This window comes from Protomyctophum bolini, assembly GCF_963924005.1.
Source record: "Protomyctophum bolini genome assembly, chromosome: 14".
Classification (NCBI taxonomy): Eukaryota; Metazoa; Chordata; class Actinopteri; order Myctophiformes; family Myctophidae; genus Protomyctophum; species Protomyctophum bolini.
The window spans coordinates 279,062-305,585 of record NC_137875.1 but is presented as its reverse complement, the minus strand read 5'-3'; the positions used below and the strand labels follow the sequence as shown (position 1 = coordinate 305,585).

Below are 26,524 nucleotides of genomic sequence, written 5' to 3'. Positions count from 1 at the left end.
GTGATGTGAAAACATCTAACTCTGGCCCATTTACAGTGATGTGAAAACTGACATGTTGATTAATGAGCTTTGTCCCTGACAAATAAATGAATAAATAGACTCTAGAAGACATTAGAAGCCATTTTTTTAAGAATCGATCTCAGGTCTAAATGAGTTAACCCATTTTGGGGCGGGAACCCCTTTTGGTGTTGTTTTAAAGCATTATGTTATACTTTAGCTATTGAAAAATACCAGATCTACAAGCTCATAGCGCCACGCTATGAACTTGTATAGGTCTGCTATTTATGAGAAAACGCGACAATGTGGCGCAAATCTTTGAAAATATATATTCTTTCAGAGCAAACGTTTTTTTAACTCAAATCTGTCTGGGGCGGGAGGTCCCTGGAACTACATATTTTCAGATGGGGGTCGGCGGCCAAATACATACAATAGTTTGAGAACGACTGATGTTCATCATAACATATGTTATTTTTCCCAGACGTTTTGTGGAATCTTTCTCAGGTGGAAATGGGTTTAACAGGAAGTGGTCATATATATATATATATCTTACACAGGATGTTGTCGTGTCTCATGAGGACGGTCTGGTAGATCTCGGTCTCTCGGAACCAGGAAGCTTCCTCTCTGGTGAAGAAGACCTTCACCGCCACCTTCTCCCCTCGCCACCGGCCCAGCCACACCTCCCCGTAGCGCCCGGAGCCCACCTGACGCACCATCTGGATCTGCTTGGCGATGGTCCTCTGGACCTGAACGCACACACACACAGAAGTTGATCTACAAACTCACAACCAAACACTAAAGGGGGGTGTGTGTGTGTGTGTGTGTGAGTGAGTGAGTGAGTGAGTGAGTGAGTGAGTGAGTGAGTGAGTGAGTGAGAGAGAGAGAGAGAGAGAGAGAGAGAGAGAGTGGGAGAGGGAGAGTGAGTGAGTGAGCGTGTGTGTGTGAGTGAGTGCGTGCACTGGGCCCCTCCCTGTGCAGTGTGTTGCTCCTACCAGCAGAGGGAGTCCTGATCCACTGCCGGAGCTCTGTGATTGGTGGATGAGGTCTTTGAGAGACTCTCCTACTGGGATGAACGCCTCATCCTGCTCCAAGTCCCTCTGGTAACACCTTTCTGTCTGCCACTTGTATCTGTGTAACACCACAACATGGTTATATAGGTCACTAATATCTATGTAACACCTTTGTCTGCCACTTGTATCTGTGTAACACCACAACATGGTTATATAGGTCACTAATATCTATGCAACACCTTTCTGTCTGCCACTTGTATCTGTGTAACACCACAACATGGTTATATAGGTCACTAATATCTATGTAACACCTTTCTGTCTGCCACTTGTATCTGTGTAACACCACAACATGGTTATATAGGTCACTAATATCTATGGAACACCTTTCTGTCTCAAATCAAATCAAATCAAATTTATTTATATAGCACATTTAAAAACAACTCTCATTGTACCAAAATGCTTCACACTGCCACTTGTATCTGTGTAACATCACAACATGGTTATATAGGTCACTAATATCTATGCAACACTTTTCTGTCTGCCACTTGTATCTGTGTAACACCACAACAAAATAATTGTCACATTTCTATGTATGTGATGTATCACCATGTGTTGTTCTGGTTTACTGTAAGTCTCTCTGGATTAAGAGCGTCTGATAAATGAAATACATTGTAAAATTGTAACACTAAAGGTCGGAGGTCATATGAAGGTCACTGACCTGTAGTAACACACCACGGTGACACAGATCAGCGTGCAGGCGCAGATCGTCATGGAGATGAGGAAGGCCAGCCAATGAGCACTGCTGAAATATCCACCTGTTGACGAGACAACCAATGAGCACTGCTGAAATATCCCCCTAGTCAACCAGGCCTGCAGTGGGCTATGCACTGGACACATGTCTTCTAGCTCTAGTCTACCAGGCCTGCAGTAGGCTATGCACTGGGCACATGTCTTCTAAATCTAGTCTACCAGGCCTGCAGTAGGCTATGCACTGGACACATGTCTTCTAAATCTAGTCTACCAGGCCTGCAGTAGGCTATGCACTGGACACATGTCTTCTAAATCTAGTCAACCAGGCCTGCAGTAGGCTATGCACTGGACACATGTCTTCTAAATCTAGTCAACCAGGCCTGCAGTAGGCTATGCACTGGACACATGTCTTCTAAATCTAGTCTACCAGGCCTGCAGTAGGCTATGCACTGGACACATGTCTTCTAGATCTAGTCAACCAGGCCTGCAGTAGGCTATGCACTGGACACATGTCTTCTAGATCTAGTCAACCAGGCCTGCAGTAGGCTATGCACTGGACACATGTCTTCTAGATCTAGTCTACCAGGCCTGCAGTAGGCTATGCACTGGACACATGTCTTCTAGATCTAGTCTACCAGGCCTGCAGTAGGCAGGTAATGCACGGTCATTAGTAACATTGTCATCACCTGGGTGGGTCAGTCGTGTAACTTTCTCGACGTTAAGCTGTGTGTGTGTGTTCAACAACACAGACTTGCAAAATAACGTGTGTGCGTGTGTGCATGCGTGTGTGCGTGCGTGTGTGCGTGCGTGCGTCTTACCAGTCTCAATAGGGGGGGGCAGGGTGGGCTGCAGTTCTCTGTTACAGAAGTCTGTGTTACAACATTCTATCGTTCTCCTGGTCTGGGCTCTGGGAGAGTCCTACAGACAGACAGACAGACAGACAGACAGACAGACAGACAGACAGACAGACAGACAGAGTCAAAGTCGTAGACGTTATCGTCACACGCGTTACCGCACAGTGAAATATGTTCTCCGCATTTGACCCATCTCTCTTGGAGCGGTGAGCTGCAGCGTGCGCCACGCTCGGGAATCATTCGATTAGTAGATTTCACCCCCCCCATCCAACCCTTTGATGCCGAGTGTCAAGCAGGGAGGCACTGGGTCCCATTTTTACAGTCTTTGGTATGACCCGGCCGGGGATCGAACCCCGACCTCCCAGTTTCAGGGCGGACACTCTAACCACAAGGCCACTGAGCCGGTAGCTGGACAGAGAGACAGACAGACGTGTATTTATAAAGCGCTTTTATCCAAAGGCAACCGGGATCGAACCGGCAGCTCTACCTCCTGAGCCACTGCCGCCCTGCGTGTGTGTGTGTGTGTGTGTATGTGTGTGTGCGTACGTGTGTGTGTGTGCGTGCGTACGTGTGTGTGTGCGTGCGTACCTTGCACTGGAAGTGCGAGCCCTCATACTTCATACATCCTGAGGTCAGAACGGCCTCTCCATGTTCATCCTCCTCTATGATGGCAAAGCACTGACCGTTGGTCCTGAGAGAGAGACATAGACACACAGAGGAGAGAGAGAGAGAGAGAGAGAGAGAGAGAGAGAGGGCTTAAGGCCTATTCATAGTCTGGATTTTCGGTGGTGAGCTGACCACCGCGACCGCCGCGTAATAACGTTGAGCGGTGGCGAGTAAAAACAGAGAGAAGGGCCGTGGCGGTGGTTTTAATCTAAATGTACACAATGCGGTGGTTTAAATCTAAATGTGCACAATGCGGTGGTTTTTATCTAAATGTGCACAATGCAGTGGTTTTAATCTAAATGTGCACAATGCGGTGGTTTTAATCTAAATGTGCACAATGCGGTGGTTTTAATCTAAATGTGCACAATGCGGTGGTTTAAATCTAAATGTGCACAATGCGGTGGTTTTAATCTAAATGTACACAATGCGGTGGTTTTAATCTAAATGTACACAATGCGGTGGTTTAAATCTAAATGTGCACAATGCGGTGGTTTTAATCTAAATGTGCACAATGCGGTGGTTTTAATCTAAATGTACACAATGCGGTGGTTTAAATCTAAATGTGCACAATGCGGTGGTTTTAAATCTAAATGTACACAATGCGGTGGTTTAATCTAAATGTACACAATGCAGTGGTTTTAATCTAAATGTGCACAATGCGGTGGTTTAAATCTAAATGTGCACAATGCGGTGGTTTAAATCTAAATGTGCACAATGCGGTGGTTTTAATCTAAATGTGCACAATGCGGTGGTTTAATCTAAATGTGCACAATGCGGTGGTATTAATCTAAATTTACACAATGCGGTGGTATTAATCTAAATGTACACAATGCGGTGGTATTAATCTAAATTTACACAATGCGGTGGTTTTAATCTAAATGTACACAATGCGGTGGTTTTAATCTAAATGTGCACAATGCGGTGGTTTAAATCTAAATGTGCACAATGCGGTGGTATTAATCTAAATTTACACAATGCGGTGGTTTTAATCTAAATGTACACAATGCGGTGGTTTTAATCTAAATGTGCACAATGCGGTGGTTTTAATCTAAATGTACACAATGCGGTGGTTTTAATCTAAATGTACACAATGCGGTGGTTTAAATCTAAATGTGCACAATGCGGTGGTTTTAATCTAAATGTGCACAATGTGGTGGTTTTAATCTAAATATGCACAATGCGGTGGTTTAAATCTAAATGTGCACAATGCGGTGGTTTTAATCTAAATATGCACAATGCGGTGGTATTAATCTAAATGTGCACAATGCGGTGGTTTAAATCTAAATGTGCACAATGCGGTGGTTTAAATCTAAATGTGCACAATGCGGTGGTTTTAATCTAAATGTGCACAATGCGGTGGTTTTAAATCTAAATGTGCACAATGCGGTGGTTTAAATCTAAACGTGCACAATGCGGTGGTTTTAAATCTAAATGTGCACAATGCGGTGGTTTAAATCTAAACGTGCACAATGCGGTGGTTTAAATCTAAATGTGCACAATGCGGTGGTTTAAATCTAAATGTGCACAATGCGGTGGTTTTAATCTAAATGTACACAATGCGGTGGTTTTAATCTAAATGTGCACAATGCGGTGGTTTTAATCTAAATGTGCACAATGCGGTGGTTTAAATCTAAATGTGCACAATGCGGTGGTTTTAATCTAAATGTGCACAATGCGGTGGTTTTAATCTAAATGTGCACAATGCGGTGGTTTTAATCTAAATGTGCACAATGCGGTGGTTTAAATCTAAATGTGCACAATGCGGTGGTTTTAATCTAAATGTACACAATGCGGTGGTTTTAATCTAAATGTGCACAATGCGGTGGTTTTAATCTAAATGTGCACAATGCGGTGGTTTAAATCTAAATGTGCACAATGCGGTGGTTTAAATCTAAATGTGCACAATGCGGTGGTTTTAATCTAAATGTGCACAATGCGGTGGTTTTAAATCTAAATGTGCACAATGCGGTGGTTTAAATCTAAACGTGCACAATGCAGTGGTTTTAATCTAAATGTACACAATGCGGTGGTTTTAAATCTAAATGTGCACAATGCGGTGGTTTTATCATGCGGCGGTAATAGTGTTGGTACTCACTCGCAGGTGTTGTTTTTGGCGCCCTCCGGTGGACAGTGTCCAGAGCAGTAGCAGCTCAGGAAGCGCGCCGCGTCCTCCGGAGCGATGGTGGCGTCCTCCCCAGCCCCGGGACGCCGGGCCTCGTGCTTCACCCCGGTGCCCAGGAGGACGTGGTCTGGATTCTGACCTGCAGCTGGAATGGATCACACCATTAACCAATGGAAACGCACCGTTACGATCACATGATTACCCAATGGAAAAGCACCGTTACGATCGATTAACCAATGGAAACACACCGTTACGATCACATTAGTAACCAATGGAAACGCACCGTTACGATCACATGATTAACCAATGGAAACACACCGTTACGATCACATGATTAACCAATGGAAACACACCGTTACGATCACATGATTAACCAATGGAAACACACCGTTACGATCACATGATTAACCAATGGAAACACACCGTTACGATCACATGATTAACCAATGGAAACGCACCGTTTCAACATCGCGCAGCTCTGGCCTCTCCCACACACACACACACGCACGCCCGGACGCACGCCCGGACCCACGCCCACTCCACATGCAACCCCTTCGTTCCCCCCCCCCCCACACACACACACACACACACACACACACACACGACAGGCAAGGCTGTTGTTTGCATCGTTAGCAGGCAGCAGCTACCTTGGCACTGCTCTCTGTGACTGTAGTTGTTTCACCATGTTTGCGTATTTATGAGAAATAAAAAACACTTTGTTATTATAATAATTTATAACCCATCCGTTACTACATGTGCAGGGCACACTACTGAGTTTAAAAACACAGCTGAAACATGAAGTGGAGTCTGTCAACTCCCGCAATTTCCTTCTTCCCATATTGCGCTGCAACGTAACTAGGATGAGCTACCCGAAGGGCGGCGAAATTCTAATATATATATATATAAACAATTATTATCCTTTATGCTCTTCTGTCCCGACTCCCTCCTGCACTATCTGGATGTTGATTGGCTACCGAGGCATGACTGACAGGAGCACAGACCAGTAGGGGAAAGGCCTGACTCAGAGAGAGAGAGAGAGATAGAGAGAGATAGAGGGGGGGGAGAGAGAGAGACAGGAGGGGGAGGGAGAGAGAGAGAGAGAGAGAGAGAGAGAGAGAGAGAGAGAGAGAGAGAGAGAGAGAGGGGGGGGGGGGTGAGAGAGAGAGAGAGAGACAGGGGGGGAGAGAGAGAGAGAGAGAGAGAGAGAGAGAGAGAGAGAGAGAGAGAGAGAGAGAGAGAGAGAGAGAGAGAGAGAGAGAGAGAGAGAACATGTGTAGTTAATTGTGCAGAGTGGAGACTGAGGTCTGGCACAGAGGCAGTCTGGGTCTCTCTCTCTCTCTCTCTCTCTCAAAGGGCCAGTGTGCCTCCAGTGTAGTTTCACTACTACTCTTCAGGGAGCGTGCACACACACACACACACACACACACACAATGACATCATCCTGTCTGATATTTAAGTAGCAGCGACTACATCGACCGCTGGCTTTAGCGATTTCTTTCATTAACCCTTCATTAACCTGCATTAACCGTCCAAGTCTATTTTGTTTGTGGATATTTAGATGTATGGTTTTATAACTCAACCTCCTCGGTAATAAAAACACAACACTAAGAAATACATGAACCCATTCAGACCGGAGGTCGATTCTTGAAATAATGTCTTCCAAATCAATCAGTTTTCTGAAAAACCTCATGTTTCTATGTCACTGGTTCTCACAGGGTTAAACCTCATGTTTCTATGTCAGTGGTTCTCACAGGGTTAAACCCTATGTTTCTATGTCACTGGTTCTCACAGGGTTAAACCTCATGTTTCTATGTCAGTGGTTCTCACAGGGTTAAAACCCTATGTTTCTATGTCAGTGGTTCTCACAGGGTTAAACCCTATGTTTCTATGTCAGTGGTTCTCACAGGGTTAAACTCTATGTTTCTATATCAGTGGTTCTCACAGGGTTAAACCTCATGTTTCTATGTCAGTGGTTCTCACAGGGTTAAAACCCTATGTTTCTATGTCAGTGGTTCTCACAGGGTTAAACCTCATGTTTCTATGTCAGTGGTTCTCACAGGGTTAAAACCCTATGTTTCTATGTCAGTGGTTCTCACAGGGTTAAACCCTATGTTTCTATATCAGTGGTTCTCACAGGGTTAAACTCTATGTTTCTATGTCAGTGGTTCTCACAGGGTTAAACCCTATGTTTCTATGTCAGTGGTTCTCACAGGGTTAAACTCTATGTTTCTATATCAGTGGTTCTCACAGGGTTAAACTCTATGTTTCTATGTCAGTGGTTCTCACAGGGTTAAACCCTATGTTTCTATATCAGTGGTTCTCACAGGGTTAAACCCTATGTTTCTATATCAGTGGTTCTCACAGGGTTAAACCCTATGTTTCTATGTCAGTGGTTCTCACAGGGTTAAACCCTATGTTTCTATGTCAGTGGTTCTCACAGGGTTAAACCCTATGTTTCTATGTCAGTGGTTCTCACAGGGTTAAACTCTATGTTTCTATATCAGTGGTTCTCACAGGGTTAAACCCTATGTTTCTATGTCAGTGGTTCTCACAGGGTTAAACCTCATGTTTCTATATCAGTGGTTCTCACAGGGTTAAACCCTATGTTTCTATATCAGTGGTTCTCACAGGGTTAAACTCTATGTTTCTATATCAGTGGTTCTCACAGGGTTAAACCCTATGTTTCTATATCAGTGGTTCTCACAGGGTTAAACCCTATGTTTCTATGTCAGTGGTTCTCACAGGGTTAAACTCTATGTTTCTATATCAGTGGTTCTCACAGGGTTAAACCCTATGTTTCTATGTCAGTGGTTCTCACAGGGTTAAACTCTATGTTTCTATGTCAGTGGTTCTCACAGGGTTAAAACCCTATGTTTCTATATCAGTGGTTCTCACAGGGTTAAACCCTATGTTTCTATATCAGTGGTTCTCACAGGGTTAAACCCTATGTTTCTATATCAGTGGTTCTCACAGGGTTAAACCCTATGTTTCTATATCAGTGGTTCTCACAGGGTTAAACCCTGTGTTTCTATGTCAGTGGTTCTCACAGGGTTAAACCCTATGTTTCTATGTCAGTGGTTCTCACAGGGTTAAAACCCTATGTTTCTATGTCAGTGGTTCTCACAGGGTTAAACCCTATGTTTCTATATCAGTGGTTCTCACAGGGTTATACTCTATGTTTCTATATCAGTGGTTCTCACAGGGTTAAACCCTATGTTTCTATGTCAGTGGTTCTCACAGGGTTAAACCCTATGTTTCTATGTCAGTGGTTCTCACAGGGTTAAACCCTATGTTTCTATGTCAGTGGTTCTCACAGGGTTAAACCCTATGTTTCTATGTCAGTGCAGGTTCTCACAGGGTTAAACTCTATGTTTCTATGTCAGTGGTTCTCACAGGGTTAAACCCTATGTTTCTATGTCAGTGGTTCTCACAGGGTTAAACCCTCATGTTTCTATATCAGTGGTTCTCACAGGGTTAAACTCTATGTTTCTATGTCAGTGGTTCTCACAGGGTTAAACCCTATGTTTCTATGTCAGTGGTTCTCACAGGGTTAAACCCTATGTTTCTATGTCAGTGGTTCTCACAGGGTTAAACCCTATGTTTCTATATCAGTGGTTCTCACAGGGTTAAACCCTATGTTTCTATGTCAGTGGTTCTCACAGGGTTAAACCCTATGTTTCTATGTCAGTGGTTCTCACAGGGTTAAACCCTATGTTTCTATGTCAGTGGTTCTCACAGGGTTAAACCCTATGTTTCTATGTCAGTGGTTCTCACAGGGTTAAACCCTATGTTTCTATGTCAGTGGTTCTCACAGGGTTAAACCCTATGTTTCTATGTCAGTGGTTCTCACAGGGTCAAACCCTATGTTTCTATGTCAGTGGTTCTCAGCCCTTTCCATGTCAAGGACCCCCATCTGAAAAATATTTAGTTAAAAACATTCGCTCTGAAATAATATATATCCAAAGATGTGTGACACAATCTCACGATTTAAAAAAAAATAGCAGATCTACAAGCTCGTAGCGTGCGCTATGAGCTTGTATATCTGAAAATATCTGAAAATATGTTGTTCCAGGAACCCCCCAGAAACAAAATGTTCACTCTGTAATATTATATATTCAAAGATTTGAGTTAAAATGTTCACTCTGTAATATTATATATTCAAAGATTTGAGGCACATTTTCATGATAAAAAAAGTCATAACAGAACCATCTAAACACTACAGCATGCAGAGGAGAAGTCATAACAGAACCATCTAAACACTACAGCATGCAGAGGAGAAGTCATAACAGAACCATCTAAACACTACAGCATGCAGAGGAGAAGTCATAACAGAACCATCTAAATACTACAGCATGCAGAGGAGAAGTCATAACAGAACCATCTAAATACTACAGCATGCAGGGGAGAAGTCATAACAGAACCATCTAAATACTACAGCATGCAGAGGAGAAGTCATAACAGAACCATCTAAACATTACAACATGCAGAGGAGAAGTCATAACAGAACCATCTAAACACTACAGCATGCAGAGGAGAAGTCATAACAGAACCATCTGTACTACAGCATGCAGAGGAGAAGTCATAACAGAACCATCTAAACACTACAGCATGCAGAGGAGAAGTCATAACAGAACCATCTAAACACTACAGCATGCAGAGGAGAAGTCATAACAGAACCATCTAAACACTACAACATGCAGAGGAGAAGTCATAACAGAACCATCTAAACACTACAGCATGCAGAGGAGAAGTCATAACAGAACCATCTAAACACTACAGCATGCAGAGGAGAAGTCATAACAGAACCATCTAAATACTACAGCATGCAGAGGAGAAGTCATAACAGAACCATCTAAACACTACAGCATGCAGAGGAGAAGTCATAACAGAACCATCTAAACACTACAACATGCAGAGGAGAAGTCATAACAGAACCATCTAAATACTACAGCATGCAGAGGAGAAGTCATAACAGAACCATCTAAACACTACAGCATGCAGAGGAGAAGTCATAACAGAACCATCTAAAACAGCAGACCTACAAGTTCATAGCGCGGTGCCGAACTATGAGCTTGTAGATCTGTTGTTTTTCAATAGCTAAAGTATAACATAATGCTTAAAACACCAAAAGGGGTTCCCGTTCAGAACGGATTAAAGAAAATAAATAATACAAATGTGAAGTGAAAATGTTTCACCTGAAACAAAGTTCAACACATTAACGCTCACTAACTTATTAGGAATCAAATAAAACATTTAGTTGTTTTATACGTTACGTAGAAAGAGAGAACATGTGTAATGTCTGTTTTTTACATGTATCCTTTTAGACAAAGTGTCTCACACACACACACACACACACACACAGACACACAGACAGTGTGATATCTACGTCTGAAGGCTGAGCTTCACTAAACCAAACACACTCATGCACGTCCACGCGCACGCGCACGCAAACGCACACACACACACACACACACACAAACACACACGGCTGAAGTCCATTCAGGAAGCTGTTGGAGGTGATGGTTTGCAGCTCTCACTTCCTGCCGGCACACTAACTACTTCCTGTATGGCACTGTACTCCAAACATCCCATTGTTGGGACGGAAACCAGTGTGTGTGTGTGTGTGTGTGTGTGTGTGTGTGTGTGTGTGTGTGTGTGTGCACACGCGTTAACATTAATCAGTTAATGTTGCAGCAGTGTGTCTGAATCAACCACCACACTCGGCCACACCCACCTCTTATCAGAGTGTGTGTGTGTTTGTTCTGTGTGTGTGTGTGTGTGAGTGTGTGTGTGTGTGCGTGCGTCTATTTTAAAGGTGACCTTTTCAAAGCAGAGTCCTCATGTCTTAATAGATTGCTGTGTGTGTTTGTTCAGCGACCGGGCACTGCCCTCCCTGTGGGGGGTGTGGAACGACACCGGGCACTGCCCTCCCTGTGGGGGGTGTGGAACGACACCGGGCACTGCCCTCCCTGTGGGGGTGTGGAACGACACCGGGCACTGCCCTCCCTGTGGGGGTGTGGAACGACACCGGGCACTGCCCTCCCTGTGGGGGTGTGGAACGACACCGGGCACTGCCCTCCCTGTGGGGGTGTGGAACGACACCGGGCACTGCCCTCCCTGTGGGGGTGTGGAACGACACCGGGCACTGCCCTCCCTGTGGGGGTGTGGAACGACACCGGGCACTGCCCTCCCTGTGGGGGTGTGGAACGACACCGGGCACTGCCCTCCCTGTGGGGGTGTGGAACGACACCGGGCACTGCCCTCCCTGTGGGGGTGTGGAACGACTAACTAACTAGTAGTATTAGTTAAATAACTAACTAGTAGTAGTATTTATGAGACATTAGTGCACACTGAGCTGCTGTAAGCTAACTGTATTATTACGGGAACATCACATGACTGACATGCTGTAATCTGATCGTATGCTTCATGCACGATGTGAGGCACACACACACACAAACACACACACACACACACACACACACACACAGTCACACACACACACACACACACACAGTCACACACACACACACACACACTTTGACGGCGTCTCAGCGTGGAAGCGAGCATTGAAAGCGACGGGGAAGCTAAGATAAGATACGGTCGGGTAGAGCCGCCATGTTTGTAACACTTTGCACGTTTCATTATTTTACTCAGAGATCCGTTTATCTACGTATGTAATATGTTCAGGCAACGGACCTGCACATGTCTGCTACCATAAACCACTTCAACGGACCTGCACATGTCTGCTACCATAAACCACTTCAACGGACCTGCACATGTCTGCTACCATAAACCACTTCAACGGACCTGCACATGTCTGCTACCATAAACCACTTCAACGGACCTGCACATGTCTGCTACCATAAACCACTTCAACGGACCTGCACATGTCTGCTACCATAAACCACTTCAACGGACCTGCACATGTCTGCTACCATAAACCACTTCAAGATTTTCAATTGATAAAACAGGTCGGGAGTTATTAAACCGAACGTGGACGCTGTTCGTTTGCTGCGCATATCGGATTAATTGTAACGGCATGCGTGATAAATGTAACAACGCTAAAAAACACCGTTAAACATATCGTTTTCAGCTTCAAGCAATTTATATTTCATTGAAGCAACTCCTTAACACATTGTGTGCTACAGTATTCATCCAGGCCCAGCCCTGGTGTGCTATGGACTTTACATTGAAGGGGAAAAAAGTGTCGGGGCCCACAGCAAAATGTTCTCTTATACTAGCGAGAATCACACGCATAGATCAAAAGAAAGCCTAACTTGTCCACTTCAATTGATTTTACCATCTTCCATTCTGGAGATATTGACCTTTTTGTAACACCTGCTTTTGCCTGAACTCTGCTCGCTTGAACAGACTCTCTGCTTTCATAAGAAAAAAACGAATTCTGTAATAACAATAAAAATCACACCCCTGTGAAGTGAGCGGTGCAACTGTTGCACTGCTCTGACGGTTCTGACACCAGGCCAGTGGTTCTGACACCACCAGGCCAGCGGTTCTGACACCAGGCCAGTGGTTCTGACACCAGGCCAGTGGTTCTGACACCACCAGGCCAGCGGTTCTGACACCAGGCCAGTGGTTCTGACACCAGGCCAGTGGTTCTGACACCAGGCCAGTGGTTCTGACACCACCAGGACAGTGGTTCTGACACCAGGCCAGCGGTTCTGGTCCAGTGGTTCTGGTCTCTCCGGTCTTACCTTGGGTTCTGAGGACCAGCAGGAGAGCAGCCGTCATCAGGAGCGCGCAGAGAGACGGGCCGGCCATGATGATTGGATGGATCACAGCCTGGGTGGGAGGAGCCTCCTGGGTGGGAGGAGCCTGGCCCGCTCCCTCCCTCCTCACGTCTGGAAAGACGTTCCCTCCACCTCAGAGGAGGTCTTCCAGGGACGGGTAGGGGGTCTCAGGACCAACTCTGGGTCCCCCGCTGAGGTCTCTGGCGGTCCCGCTGGGGTCTTGGTCAGCGGTCTGGGCTGAGCAGGACTCCGGAGGTCTGGGAGGAGATGGGTTCTTGGTTGAACCTGACTCCGGAGGTCTGGGAGGAGATGGGTTCTTGGTTGAACCTGACTCCGGAGGTCTGGGAGGAGATGGGTTCTTGGTTGAACCTGACTCTGGAGGTCTGGGAGGAGATGGTTTCTTGGTTGAACCTGACTCTGGAGGTCTGGGAGGAGATGGTTTCTTGGTTGAACCCGACTCTGGAGGTCTGGGAGGAGATGGTTTCTGGGGGAGGGGAGGGAGGGGGGGTTGGGGTGAAGTGAGGGGGGGTGAAGGTAGGGGGGGGGGGGGGTCTGGAGGTCACAACCTCTTCCTCCTCACTGGCTGCCTGGGTCCACAACCCTGTGGGGGGAAGGGGGGGAGAGAGAGAGAGAGACAATGACAATGAATTAGAATCGCAATTCCCGTTATGAACGATTAAAAAAAAAGATTTTCTTTCTGCTTAGTTAGTTTTCACCACATGGTGTTTGTGATGTGAAATGTAAGCTTTTTCTATGTATGTGATGTATCAGACAGACAGACAGACAGACAGACAGACAGACAGGACAAGATGAGACAGGCAGAAGAAGGACGCTTGACTGCTAAGCCCTGAGGCCAGGAAGTGCACACACACACACACACACACACACACACACAGGTAGGTGACGTCAGGTTAAATCAAATAAAGGCTCCTTTGTTAGTGTCCTGGCTCTCCTCTCCTCCCAGCTGGGCATAGGAAGGGGGAGGGGCCTGTGGGAGGGGGAGGGGCCTGTGGGAGGGGGGGGGGGGCTGTGGGAGGTGGGAGTGATGTGATAAAATGACGTCTGCAAGAAGAAAGTCAATGTAAGTGTAAGAGGACCCAGTTGGCTGTGTGTGTGTGTGTGTGTGTGTGTGTGTGTGTGTGTGTGTGTGTGTGTGTGTGTGTGTGTGTGTGGGGGGGGGGGGGCATCAATAATCCATCCTCTACTTCACTTCCTGTCCTATAGAAGGTCTGCAGCAGCCAGAGATCCAGACATCAATAATCAATCCATTAAAATGTCTCCATTTCCTCCCCTCCCCTCCCCTCCCCTCCCCTCCCCTCCCCTCTCCTCTCTCGTCCCTCAAATGGACCTATAACGGGTGCATTTGGTTCCATTTGTACACTCTTGGGGGTCCCAGAGATATAAATGCCATTAAACGGGGGTCCGTAGACTAATGCATGAGTAAAGGCTGTCTGTGGGACAAATACTCAAAAGACAATTCATAAACAATGAATAATGAGGCAGCACAAAATGTCAGACATGTCAAACTGGGGGTCCTTGAAATTAACCGGGTTGAGAATCTGTTAGAATCTTCTCTCATGGGGGTCCCTATGGGGGTCCCTATGGGGGTCCCTGGCATATAACGGGGGACCGCGGGATAATGAGTGTCAATTTGACTGACTGACTGTAATTTGACTGACTGACTGACTGACTGAAATTTGACTGACTGACTGGCTGACTGACTGACTGACTGACTGTAATTTGACTGACTGACTGACTGACTAACTGTAATTTGACTGACTGACTGACTGACTGACTGACTGTAATTTGACTGACTGTGTGACGGCCACCTGGGTACATTGTATTGTACTATATATTAGGGTGTATAGTATGGTATATTATGTGGTCTGGTGTACTTTATATATTATAGTTGTTATTCACTTTGGTTAGTCATTTATAGTTCTTTACTTTGTTTATTCTAATTTCTGTTCTCCTCCTCTTGCAGTGGATTGGGGAGCAGAGCTGTGACATGACAATCAGTCAAGCGGCGGCACCTGGGCCCGGTGCCGACGCCCTGTATATAAGCCTGTCTCCCCAGTCCCTTCCTCAGCTCTGTAGTATTCAGTTCTCCTCTGCCCTTCTCCCACCATGCACCTTTTCAGCATTTGAGTTAATACATACAACACGCACACACATCTCACTCATGCATACTCGCACTACACTACTGACTACTGATTTCCACACCTCATCTGTTTGACTTTGATTTAAGTATGATTTAACTTAATTCTTATTTTGATTGCTTAAATAAATTAATATTTATTTTGAGTACTGTGTCTCCCCTGTATCTTTTGTTGTGTACTTGGCTCCCCTAGGCCAGGTATGTAACAACTGACTGACTGACTGACTGACTAACTGTAATTTGACTGACTGACTGACTGACTGACTGACTGTCGTAACAATACAGTTCGTTGTAAAGAAAAGTTAAAAGAGGGAATGCAGATCAAAGATAAGTTTATGAATCAGGATTCACACACGGCTCTCTGAAAAGGACTGTCAGCACTGTGTGAAATGGGACATGAATTAAGTGTGTGTGTGTGTGTGTGTGTGTGTGTGTGTGTGTGTGTTCATTCTCACACACATGGCAGTAATTAGCCTCAGACTCCACGGCTCTGTTTGAACACACACACACACACACACACACACCTTCCTGTTCTCTTCTTCTATGGTGTTATTAATCACGTCAGCTGACAGCTGCAATCAGCCAATCACGCTCCACTTAATGTCCAGGAAGACTCCTGATTGGCTGCTTCTGCCTCTGGCACCGACCGGAGGTCAAGGGTTAATCTCCTGTCTCTCTGTGTGTGTGTGTGTGTGTGTGTGTGTGTGTGTGTGTGTGTGTGTGTAAGAGAGAGAGAGAGACAGAGGTGCAACTACTATAAAACACCTTATCATGCGTGCGTGCGTGCGTGCGTGCGTGCGTGCGTGCGTGCGTGCGTGCGTGCGTGCGTGCGTTACCTGGCTGTTTGCTGTCCGGTACAGAGACATGGTGACACTGTGTGTGTGTGGGGGGTGCACGTCCGTGCGCTGCCCTCATAGACACCCATGCGCCTGGAGATGGATGCACACACCTGAGAAATACATGACATCATTATGACATCATCAACATGACATCATTATGTACTGTATGGGTTGCGACCCTGCCCCGGTCAGACCGCGACAGATTCCCGGGACCCCGCTCACATAAAAATACGCTCGCGTTTTCACACTGTGCCTTCTCCGCGCAAAAACGGCGGTCTGTTGCGCGCGTGCTCGTTACGTGCACATGACACGCCCCCTCGCCACTCACCAGACCTGGATTCTGTTTAGCTTTTTTCACGCTGTCGTTGTCGCGCCGCTCTTCAACAGACCTGGAGCACAAACCACAACAAACATGGCGGAGCTAGTAGCTAGCTACCAATGTTTACTTTGAGCTGCTGTGAGCATGGTTATAATGGCTGAGAGTGTGCACGCACGCACGCACGCACGCACGCACGCACGCACACTTCCGTGCCTGTCCGTTTTGCAGCCTAAAAAAAGGCCCGGGGGCGACTAAAGGTTATATGCAGTGTGCGTGTATACGTGCAGTGTGTGTGTGTGTGTGTGCGTGCAGTGTGTGTGTGTGTGTGTGTGTGTGCGTGCAGTGTGTGTGCACGTGTGGATTCCTGGCATAGAGAGACGTGTCAAAAGGGAGGTGTGAAAAAGAGAAACACCGAAAGCTGTCAAACCTGTATGTCCACGCGCACACACACACACACACACACACACACACACACCCCCCCCCCCCAACACACACACACACACGGCCCCCCCCCCCCCGTGGTTTTGTGACAGAGTAGCTACATGGACACACACACACACACACACACACACAAGGTTTTCAACTCTCCAGGAATGCGGTTCCATTCGCTGCCTCCAGCTCCTCCCCCTTTGAACACTAGACAGACAGACAGACAGACAGACAGACAGACAGACAGACAGACAGACAGACAGACAGACAGACAGACAGACAGACAGACAGACAGACTCTCTCTGGTAGAGTGACATTAATAATTCACAGTGATCTGCAGTGTATTTATTTAAAGCTCAGATCAATAGAGTTCCATGAAGGACAACGCTCAACCTTCAGCCCTCAGACACACTGTGTGTGTGTGTGTGTGTGTGTGTGTGTGTGCGCCATACTGTTTCAGCCCATCAGAGATGGCGGTCTGGGTGTACCGAATATTGAATGGGTTTACACCGCCACCAAAACCAGTCACCTTATAAATCAGAATCAGAATCATTTTTATTTGTCATTTTCCTATGTACTTACATACAAAAGAATATGAAATATCGTTCCCCCACAGTTATTGGCAGTGCAACATAAAACATAGAGCCTATTTAAAAACACAAGCTAAAAACTAAAACCAAACATGGACAGACATTTAAAAAAGAGACCCCAGTATGTATGATGACGTGCAATTCATATATGGACAAGTTAAAAGTCACCAAATATGCTCAACAGCGACGACCCCACGGTCAGGGAAATGGCTCGTGAGTCACTCATTCAACACATGCAGCGACGTAAAGTACCACCCACGCTGGAGAATGAGACGCCGTTCCGTGGATTCAAGACTAAGGCGAATGGTAAATTGGACATTAAAGCCGCTGGATTCGGTGTGCGGTCCGACTGGATGGATCTTAATGATCTATGCCAGCGATCAGGACTACAGTTAAAGTGGGCGGCGCCTGATACAACAACTGCTGCGCTCAACAACAGCATCATCACAGATCCGCGTGTCCGTGCATGTGCGACCTACGAGCAGGACGGTGCGCACCATGAACTGACAATCAAATCCGCGACCGCAAGAGCCACCATTCTAGGAATGAAGCGATCAGAAAGTGCACAACACTGGACCAGTCTGAGGCTGCAGGGAAAACTGGCTCTTCTTCCCTTTGCAAACCACTCATTATCACACTCTATACTGTCAAATAACACATAATGAGGACATTCTCATTTTCACTATTAAAGCCCGTTTACAGGTGTTGCCGACCAAGTTCAACTTGGCAACCTGGTACCCATCAGCACACGTCTTGCAAGTATGATTGAACCCTACAAACCCTCCCGCGCACTCAGATCAGCTAACGCAGGGAAGCTGGAAGTACCCTCACTAAAAACGCCGGGACAACGCTCCACACGTCCCAAACTCTTCTCCCTTCTGGCTCCAAAACTGTGGAATGCACTTCCCATGGCAGTCAGAACTGCAGCATCACTCCCAATCTTCCGCCGTAGTCTGAAAACCCACCTTTTCAGACTCCATCATGGCCCATAGCACTTACTCTACCCTAGATAGCACTTCTGTAGACTTAGATAGCATTTGAAACAGACTTATAGCATGTTATGTAGACAGCACTAGAATTGCATTGTATATAGTCATAGCACGCCATAGTACATATGTATAGCATAGTAGTATATATGTAAAGTTTATACGTATAAATTTCATTATATAGATATTCCACTGTTACTTTCTTAGCTTACGCATGTTTCATGATGAATGTTTTTATGTGATGTATTCCCATGCTTTTGTTCTTGCTTAATGTAAGTCGCTCTGGATTAAGAGCGTCTGCTAAATGCCTAAATTGTAAATTGTAAATTGACCCACACTGCATCCTACATCCAGTACCACATGACAAAGAAACAGTCGCACACATCTTAAAGGTTGCAGCCACTATAAAGGACTGTACATTGCCAGACATGACCGTCTGGTGGACCTGGTCTCAGACAAGATCAGAGGAGTACAGGACAGGACAACAAGAATGTATAAACACAGCACTGTGAAAATAGACTGGTTTGATCACAATGACACGCATGTCAATTCACTACAAAATATTCCAAATACCCCAGATATTGTGTTCATCAATGAAATTAGAAAAACTGTCACTATATTTGAAATAGGCTGCCCATTCGATTTGTATATGGACACTTGTTTTACATCCAAACTTATGAAATATCAGCTTCTGGTGGAACGTATTATGCCCTCGGGATATAACTGTCAACTTATTGTCCTTGTATTTGGAAGTCTGGGCCATGTCCATAAACTTGTGCTCAGGGGTTTGCAATTGGGTGGATTTCTAAAAACAAATGCAAAAAAGCTGTCTAAATACTGTTCTGTCTCAGCTACTATGGGCAGTCTGTCTGTCTGGAGAAGGCGTTGTTTCATTTATCCCTAGGTGGCTTAAAAAACCAAAACAAGCATCCTGACTGTCTAGTAGTATCAAGTATATAGTATGTCAACAATGTGGTATATATTTTTATTTATTTTTTCTCTTCTTTTCCCTCTGTGTGTTAAGCATGTGCAGCAGCTTGGTTGGACCATATAATGTATAACCTTATTCTGACCAGTGTTTGGGTCTATTCTGTATACGCCACTTGTGCAGATCCAAATAAAATAATTCAAATGTGTGTGCGTGTGCGTGCGTGTGCGTGCATGCGTGTGCGTGTGTGCGTGAGTGCGTGCGTGTGTGCGTGCGTGCGTGCATGGAGGACATGGTATTGTTGGTTTGTCTTAAACACAGGTTCCCAAAAGGTAGATGGTCCACCTGACAGATCACAGGCTGTGCAGGTATACTGTACATGACATACAATAGCCTATTCCTACAGAATGAACATTACTGTAAACCATATAGAGTTTATCTTATAGCCTATTCCTACAGAATGAACATTACTGTAAACCATATGGAGTTTATCTTATAGCCTATTCATACAGAATGAACATTACTGTAAACCATATGGAGTTTATCTTATAGCCTATTCCTACAGAATGAACATTACTGTAAACCATATGGAGTTTATCTTAAAGCCTATTCCTACAGAATGAACATTACTGTAAACCATATGGAGTTTATCTTATAGCCTATTCCTACAGAATGAACATTACTGTAAACCATATGGAGTTTATCTTATAGCCTATTCCTACAGAATGAACATTACTGTAAACCATATGGAGTTTATCTTATAGCCTATTCCTACAGAATGAACATTACTGTAAACCATATGGAGTTTATCTTATAGCCTATTCTTACAGAATGAACATTACTGTAAACCATATGGAGTTTATCTTATAGCCTTTTCCTACAGAATGAACATTACTGTAAACCATATGGAGTTTATCTTATAGCCTATTCTTACAGAATGAACATTACTGTAAACCATATGGAGTTTATCTTATAGCCTATTCCTACAGAATGAACATTACTGTAAACCATATGGAGTTTATCTTATAGCCTATTCCTACAGAATGAACATTACTGTAAACCATATGGAGTTTATCTTATAGCCTATTCCTACAGAATGAACATTACTGTAAACCATATGGAGTTTATCTTATAGCCTATTCCTACAGAATGAACATTACTGTAAACCATATGGAGTTTATCTTATAGCCTATTCCTACAGAATGAACATTACTGTAAACCATATGGAGTTTATCTTATAGCCTATTCCTACAGAATGAACATTACTGTAAACCATATGGAGTTTATCTTATAGCCTATTCCTACAGAATGAACATTACTGTAAACCATATGGAGTTTATCTTATAGCCTATTCCTACAGAATGAACATTACTGTAAACCATATGGAGTTTATCTTATAGCCTATTCCTACAGAATGAACATTACTGTAAACCATATGGAGTTTATCTTATAGCCTTTTCCTACAGAATGAACATTACTGTAAACCATATGGAGTTTATCTTATAGCCTATTCTTACAGAATGAACATTACTGTAAACCATATGGAGTTTATCTTATAGCCTATTCCTACAGAATGAACATTACTGTAAACCATATGGAGTTTATCTTAAAGCCTATTCCTACAGAATGAACATTACTGTAAACCATATGGAGTTTATCTTATAGCCTATTCCTACAGAATGAACATTACTGTAAACCATATGGAGTTTATTTAGTCGACTAAAACTACCTGAAGCAACAATGCTTGTTTTGTCTCCGTGTGACAGAGCTGTAGTAAAACAGTGTGTGTGTGTGTGTGTGTGTGTGTGTGTGTGTGTGTGTGTGTGTGTGTGTGTGTGTGTGTGTGCGCGTGTGCGCGTGTGCGCGTGTGTGTGTTCAACATTTACAGCCCTTATTTATTTGCTCTGCTCCGCAGGGGCAGGCGAGAGAGAGAGAGAGAGAGAGAGAGGGAGAGGGAGAGGGAGAGGGAGAGGGAGAGAGAGAGAGAGAGAGAGGGGGATCATGTTTCACATCAACCTAACTCGCTCCTCTGTCTGTCTGCTATGCGGCTCCACCGTTGGTTGCCATGCTCTGCGAGAAAAACAAGCAACCAGGCCGGTCTATGTACCGTGTACAATGTACACGGTACATAGACCGGCCTGTACACTGTACATGCTAATAATAAATACATGTTGAAATGGTTCATTTATATATAGCGCCTTTATCCTTAAGGTGGTTTACATTCACCCATTCACACACACACACACACACACACACACACACACACACACACACACACACACCGATGGCGGAGGAAACCATGCAAGGCACCAACCTGCGCATCAGGAGCAATCAGGGGTTCAGAGTACTGCTCAAGGACACTTCCACACCGACTCTGGGGGAGGAGACCACAGGGATCGAACCGGGAACCTTGCGGTTCCCATCCGGCCACTCTACCGCTGATCCACTGCCGCCACTTAAACATGTAGCTATAGGTGTAATGTTGGAGTCCACAGAAGACATGTAAATATGAAATAAATGCTTAAACATGTAGCTATAGGTGTAATGTTAGAGTCCACAGAAGACATGTAAATATGAAATTAATGCTTAAACATGTAGCTAGGTGAATGTTAGAGACCACAGAAGTTAACCTTTCAAGCCTGTTTTCTCAACTCGCTGTTTCTCTGCCAGACATTACTCTATAAGCCATATCTCCAAAACTGGTGGGTCAAACTGAACCAATATGTCAATTTGAAGCTATGATTCCCTGCTTTCACAAGACATGAAAATTCAATGGCGGTCCCTCAGTCAAATTAGTCAAAAGAATATGTTTTTAGCAAATTCAACATAAACAGGGCGGAACAATGCAGAAAGAGCCTGCTGGTTGGTCAGTCAGGGACCAATCAGAAGGCTGACAGCAACCGTCCGTATAGGTGCCCTTTGAGAACTTTTCCTGACTTTTGAGCAGACATGGCAACCCAGCGTGGATACAGCCCGGCTGACTCGGGGCAGACATGGCAACCCAGCGTGGAGACATCCAGGCTGACTCAGGGCAGACATGGCAACCCAGCGTGGAGACATCCAGGCTGACTCAGGGCAGACATGGCAACCCAGCGTGGAGACAGCCAGGCTGACTCAGGGCAGACATGGCAACCCAGCGTGGAGACAGCCAGGCTGACTCAGTGCAGACATGGCAACCCAGCGTGGAGACAGCCAGGCTGACTCAGGGCAGACATGGCAACCCAGCGTGGAGACAGCCAGGCTGACTCAGGGCAGACATGGCAACCCAGCGTGGAGACAGCCAGGCTGACTCAGGGCAGACATGGCAACCCAGCGTGGAGACAGCCAGGCTGACTCAGGGCAGACATGGCAACCCAGCGTGGAGACAGCCAGGCTGCAGCCAGGGAGGAAAACATGCAATCCACTCTGTCTTCTGTTCCCCTCCCCCCCCCTCTCTCTCTCTCTCCTTACAGACACCACAGGTCTCTCTACCGTCTCTCTCCTCCCCTCCCCCCTCCGTCTCCTAACCCCCCCCTCCTATGCCACCTCGCCAGCAAGACTCCCACAGAAACTTGATCCTTCCCAGACTGGAAACACTCTCAGAGAAAGAGACATTCACCTTACATTACAGAGAGAGAGAGAGAGAGAGAGAGAGAGAGAGAGAGAGAGAGAGAGAGAGAGAGAGAGAGAGAGAGAGAGAGAGAGACACACACACACACACACACACACACACACACACACACACAGGGAGTGAGAGAGAGAGATTTTCAGCTCTTTGCCCCAAAGGTTTTTATACCAAGCAAATGCAAGACATTAAAATACTGCTGTCTGTCAAGTCTTTATACCAAGCTAACCTCTCCTAAACGGAACTATTTATATAGTTAATAACAAGCTAACCTCTCCTAAACGGAACTATTTATATAGTTAATACCAAGCTAACCTCTCCTACACGGAACTATTTATATAGTTAATACCAAGCTAACCTCTCCTAAACGGAACTATTTAAGCTAACCTCTCCTAAACGGAACTATTTATATAGTTAATACCAAGCTAACCTCTCCTATATGGAACTATTTAAGCTAACCTCTCCTAAACGGAACTATTTATATAGTTAATACCAAGCTAACCTCTCCTAAACGGAACTATTTAAGCTAACCTCTCCTAAACGGAACTATTTATATAGTTAATACCAAGCTAACCTCTCCTAAACGGAACTATTTATATAGTTAATACCAAGCTAACCTCTCCTAAACGGAACTATTTAAGCTAACCTCTCCTATATGGAACTATTTAAGCTAACCTCTCCTAAACGGAACTATTTAAGCTAACCTCTCCTAAACGGAACTATTTAAGCTAAACTCTCCTAAACGGAACTATTTAAGCTAACCTCTCCTATATGGAACTATTTAAGCTAACCTCTCCTATAAAGCAGTGTTCGTTCCCAAAACTTCCCCCATGACGCAAAACAGAAATTAGATATTCGGACCCAAACTAGTGAAAATAGCAGACAGACAGACAGACAGACAGACAGACAGACAGACAGACAGACAGACAGGCAGACAGACAGGCCATGACGGTGCTCGTTGTAAACAGTGACTGCTCCATGCTATTTTTAGCCTATACATACTACTATATGGACTCTGAATGGTGACAGACCTGCTCCAGAAGTCACACCAGAAGAACACCTAATGTTAGCGCTATAGATCAGGGGGGCAGTCAGACAGATATTTTGTGAAGCCACAAAGGAAATGAAAGGAAATTCATATAATGGCCTGTTGTGGCGCTGTCACTGGGCTCAAAAAACCCCATAGCCCCATAGAAGTCCATGTATTTGGGCCCAACTTCACCTAGACTGTATCACCTTAATAAACATGGTCATGAATACTTTTTGCTTCCAGTCACTATTCACTATAAGTCTAATTTCTAATGTCATAATATTCTTTTTGGAAAATTATGGTCCCATTTATAAAAAAAATGACCATAAAGTCGCGCATGTTCATGAGGGGCGTGGCTACCGTTACAGTCTATGAACGGGATCCCCCTCCCACTCAAGTCAAAATAAAAACCAACAAAGAAGAAGGGGGGAAGTCCCGCCTCGTTGTCTGGGCCAGCCAATGGGCCAGCTGGGACCAATGGGCTAGTCAACAGTATTAGAACAGTCTCAGGACCAATGGGATAGTCAACAGTATTAGAACACAGCCTCAGGTCCAATGGGCTAGTCAACAGTATTAGAACAGTCTCAGGACCAATGGGCTAGTCAACAGTATTAGAACAGTCTCAGGGCCAATGGGCTAGTCAACAGTATTAGAACAGTCTCAGGACCAATGGGATAGTCAACAGTATTAGAACAGTCTCAGGACCAATGGGCTAGTCAACAGTATTAGAACAGTCTCAGGGCCAATGGGCTAGTCAACAGTATTAGAACAGTCTCAGGACCAATGGGCTAGTCAACAGTATTAGAACAGTCTCAGGACCAATGGGCTAGTCAACAGTATTAGAACAGTCTCAGGACCAATGGGCTAGTCAACAGTATTAGAACAGTCTCAGGACCAATGGGCTAGTCAACAGTATTAGAACAGTCTCAGGACCAATGGGCTAGTCAACAGTATTAGAACAGTCTCAGGACCAATGGGCTAGTCAACAGTATTAGAACAGTCTCAGGACCAATGGGATAGTCAACAGTATTAGAACAGTCTCAGGGCCAATGGGATAGTCAACAGTATTAGAACAGTCTCAGGGCCAATGGGCTAGTCAACAGTATTAGAACAGTCTCAGGACCAATGGGCTAGTCAACAGTATTAGAACAGTCTCAGGACCAATGGGCTAGTCAACAGTATTAGAACAGTCTCAGGACCAATGGGCTAGTCAACAGTATTAGAACAGTCTCAGGACCAATGGGATAGTCAACAGTATTAGAACAGTCTCAGGGCCAATGGGATAGTCAACAGTATTAGAACAGTCTCAGGGCCAATGGGCTAGTCAACAGTATTAGAACAGTCTCAGGACCAATGGGCTAGTCAACAGTATTAGAACAGTCTCAGGACCAATGGGCTAGTCAACAGTATTAGAACAGTCTCAGGACCAATGGGCTAGTCAACAGTATTAGAACAGTCTCAGGACCAATGGGCTAGTCAACAGTATTAGAACAGTCTCAGGGCCAATGGGATAGTCAACAGTATTAGAACAGTCTCAGGACCAATGGGATAGTCAACAGTATTAGAACAGTCTCAGGGCCAATGGGCTAGTCAACAGTATTAGAACAGTCTCAGGACCAATGGGCTAGTCAACAGTATTAGAACACAGCCTCAGGTCCAATGGGCTAGTCAACAGTATTAGAACAGTCTCAGGGCCAATGGGCTAGTCAACAGTATTAGAACAGTCTCAGGACCAATGGGCTAGTCAACAGTATTAGAACAGTCTCAGGACCAATGGGATAGTCAACAGTATTAGAACAGTCTCAGGGCCAATGGGCTAGTCAACAGTATTAGAACAGTCTCAGGACCAATGGGATAGTCAACAGTATTAGAACAGTCTCAGGACCAATGGGCTAGTCAACAGTATTAGAACAGTCTCAGGACCAATGGGCTAGTCAACAGTATTAGAACAGTCTCAGGACCAATGGGCTAGTCAACAGTATTAGAACAGTCTCAGGACCAATGGGCTAGTCAACAGTATTAGAACAGTCTCAGGACCAATGGGCTAGTCAGCAGTATTAGAACAGTCTCAGGACCAATGGGCTAGTCAACAGTATTAGAACAGTGCAGCCATGACCTGCTTCAATGACAGATAAACCCTAGTGGAACAGAGCTTGAACAAACTTAACATAACTAGCCTATAATTAAAAAGGCATTTGAAATTAAATAGAAATTTTACTTTTCAGAATTCCAATTAAAATAAAAAAAGTAAAAAAATTATAATTCAGGATTTAAATTAAAATAATAGCAAAGAAGAATAGCCAATCTACAAGCTCAAAACACGTCGCATTGCGGCGCGTTTTGTTGATTGTAGATTGGCTATTTTTGCTACGCCTGGAACTATAGTGGCCCTCTGGAGTGAGTGTGGAACTATAGTGGCCCTCTGGAGTGAGTGTGGAACTATAGTGGCCCTCTGGAATGAGTGTGGAACTATAGTGGCCCTCTGGAGTGAGTG

General features: G+C 45.0%; 1 protein-coding gene across 4 annotated transcripts in view; it reads right to left on the bottom strand.

Annotated features, from left to right (window-relative positions):
• The window catches only part of LOC308327757 (bone morphogenetic protein receptor type-1A-like), a 50,403-nt gene that overhangs the window by 16,082 nt on the left and 7,797 nt on the right, over window positions 1-26,524 (bottom strand). For all 4 annotated transcript variants that reach the window (XR_013965213.1, XR_013965214.1, XR_013965215.1 and 1 more), the window contains exons 2-9: window positions 16,142-16,254; window positions 13,112-13,748; window positions 5,373-5,544; window positions 3,200-3,302; window positions 2,576-2,675; window positions 1,726-1,822; window positions 990-1,125; window positions 551-743 (exon numbers count right to left, since the gene is read on the bottom strand). Coding sequence is in view for 1 of the 4 variants with exons in the window: in XM_080781289.1 (XP_080637415.1) it covers window positions 551-743; window positions 990-1,125; window positions 1,726-1,822; window positions 2,576-2,675; window positions 3,200-3,302; window positions 5,373-5,544; window positions 13,112-13,178 (868 nt within the window). In the remaining 3 variants the exon portion in view is untranslated. The remainder of the gene's footprint in view (window positions 1-550; window positions 744-989; window positions 1,126-1,725; window positions 1,823-2,575; window positions 2,676-3,199; window positions 3,303-5,372; window positions 5,545-13,111; window positions 13,749-16,141; window positions 16,255-26,524) is intronic.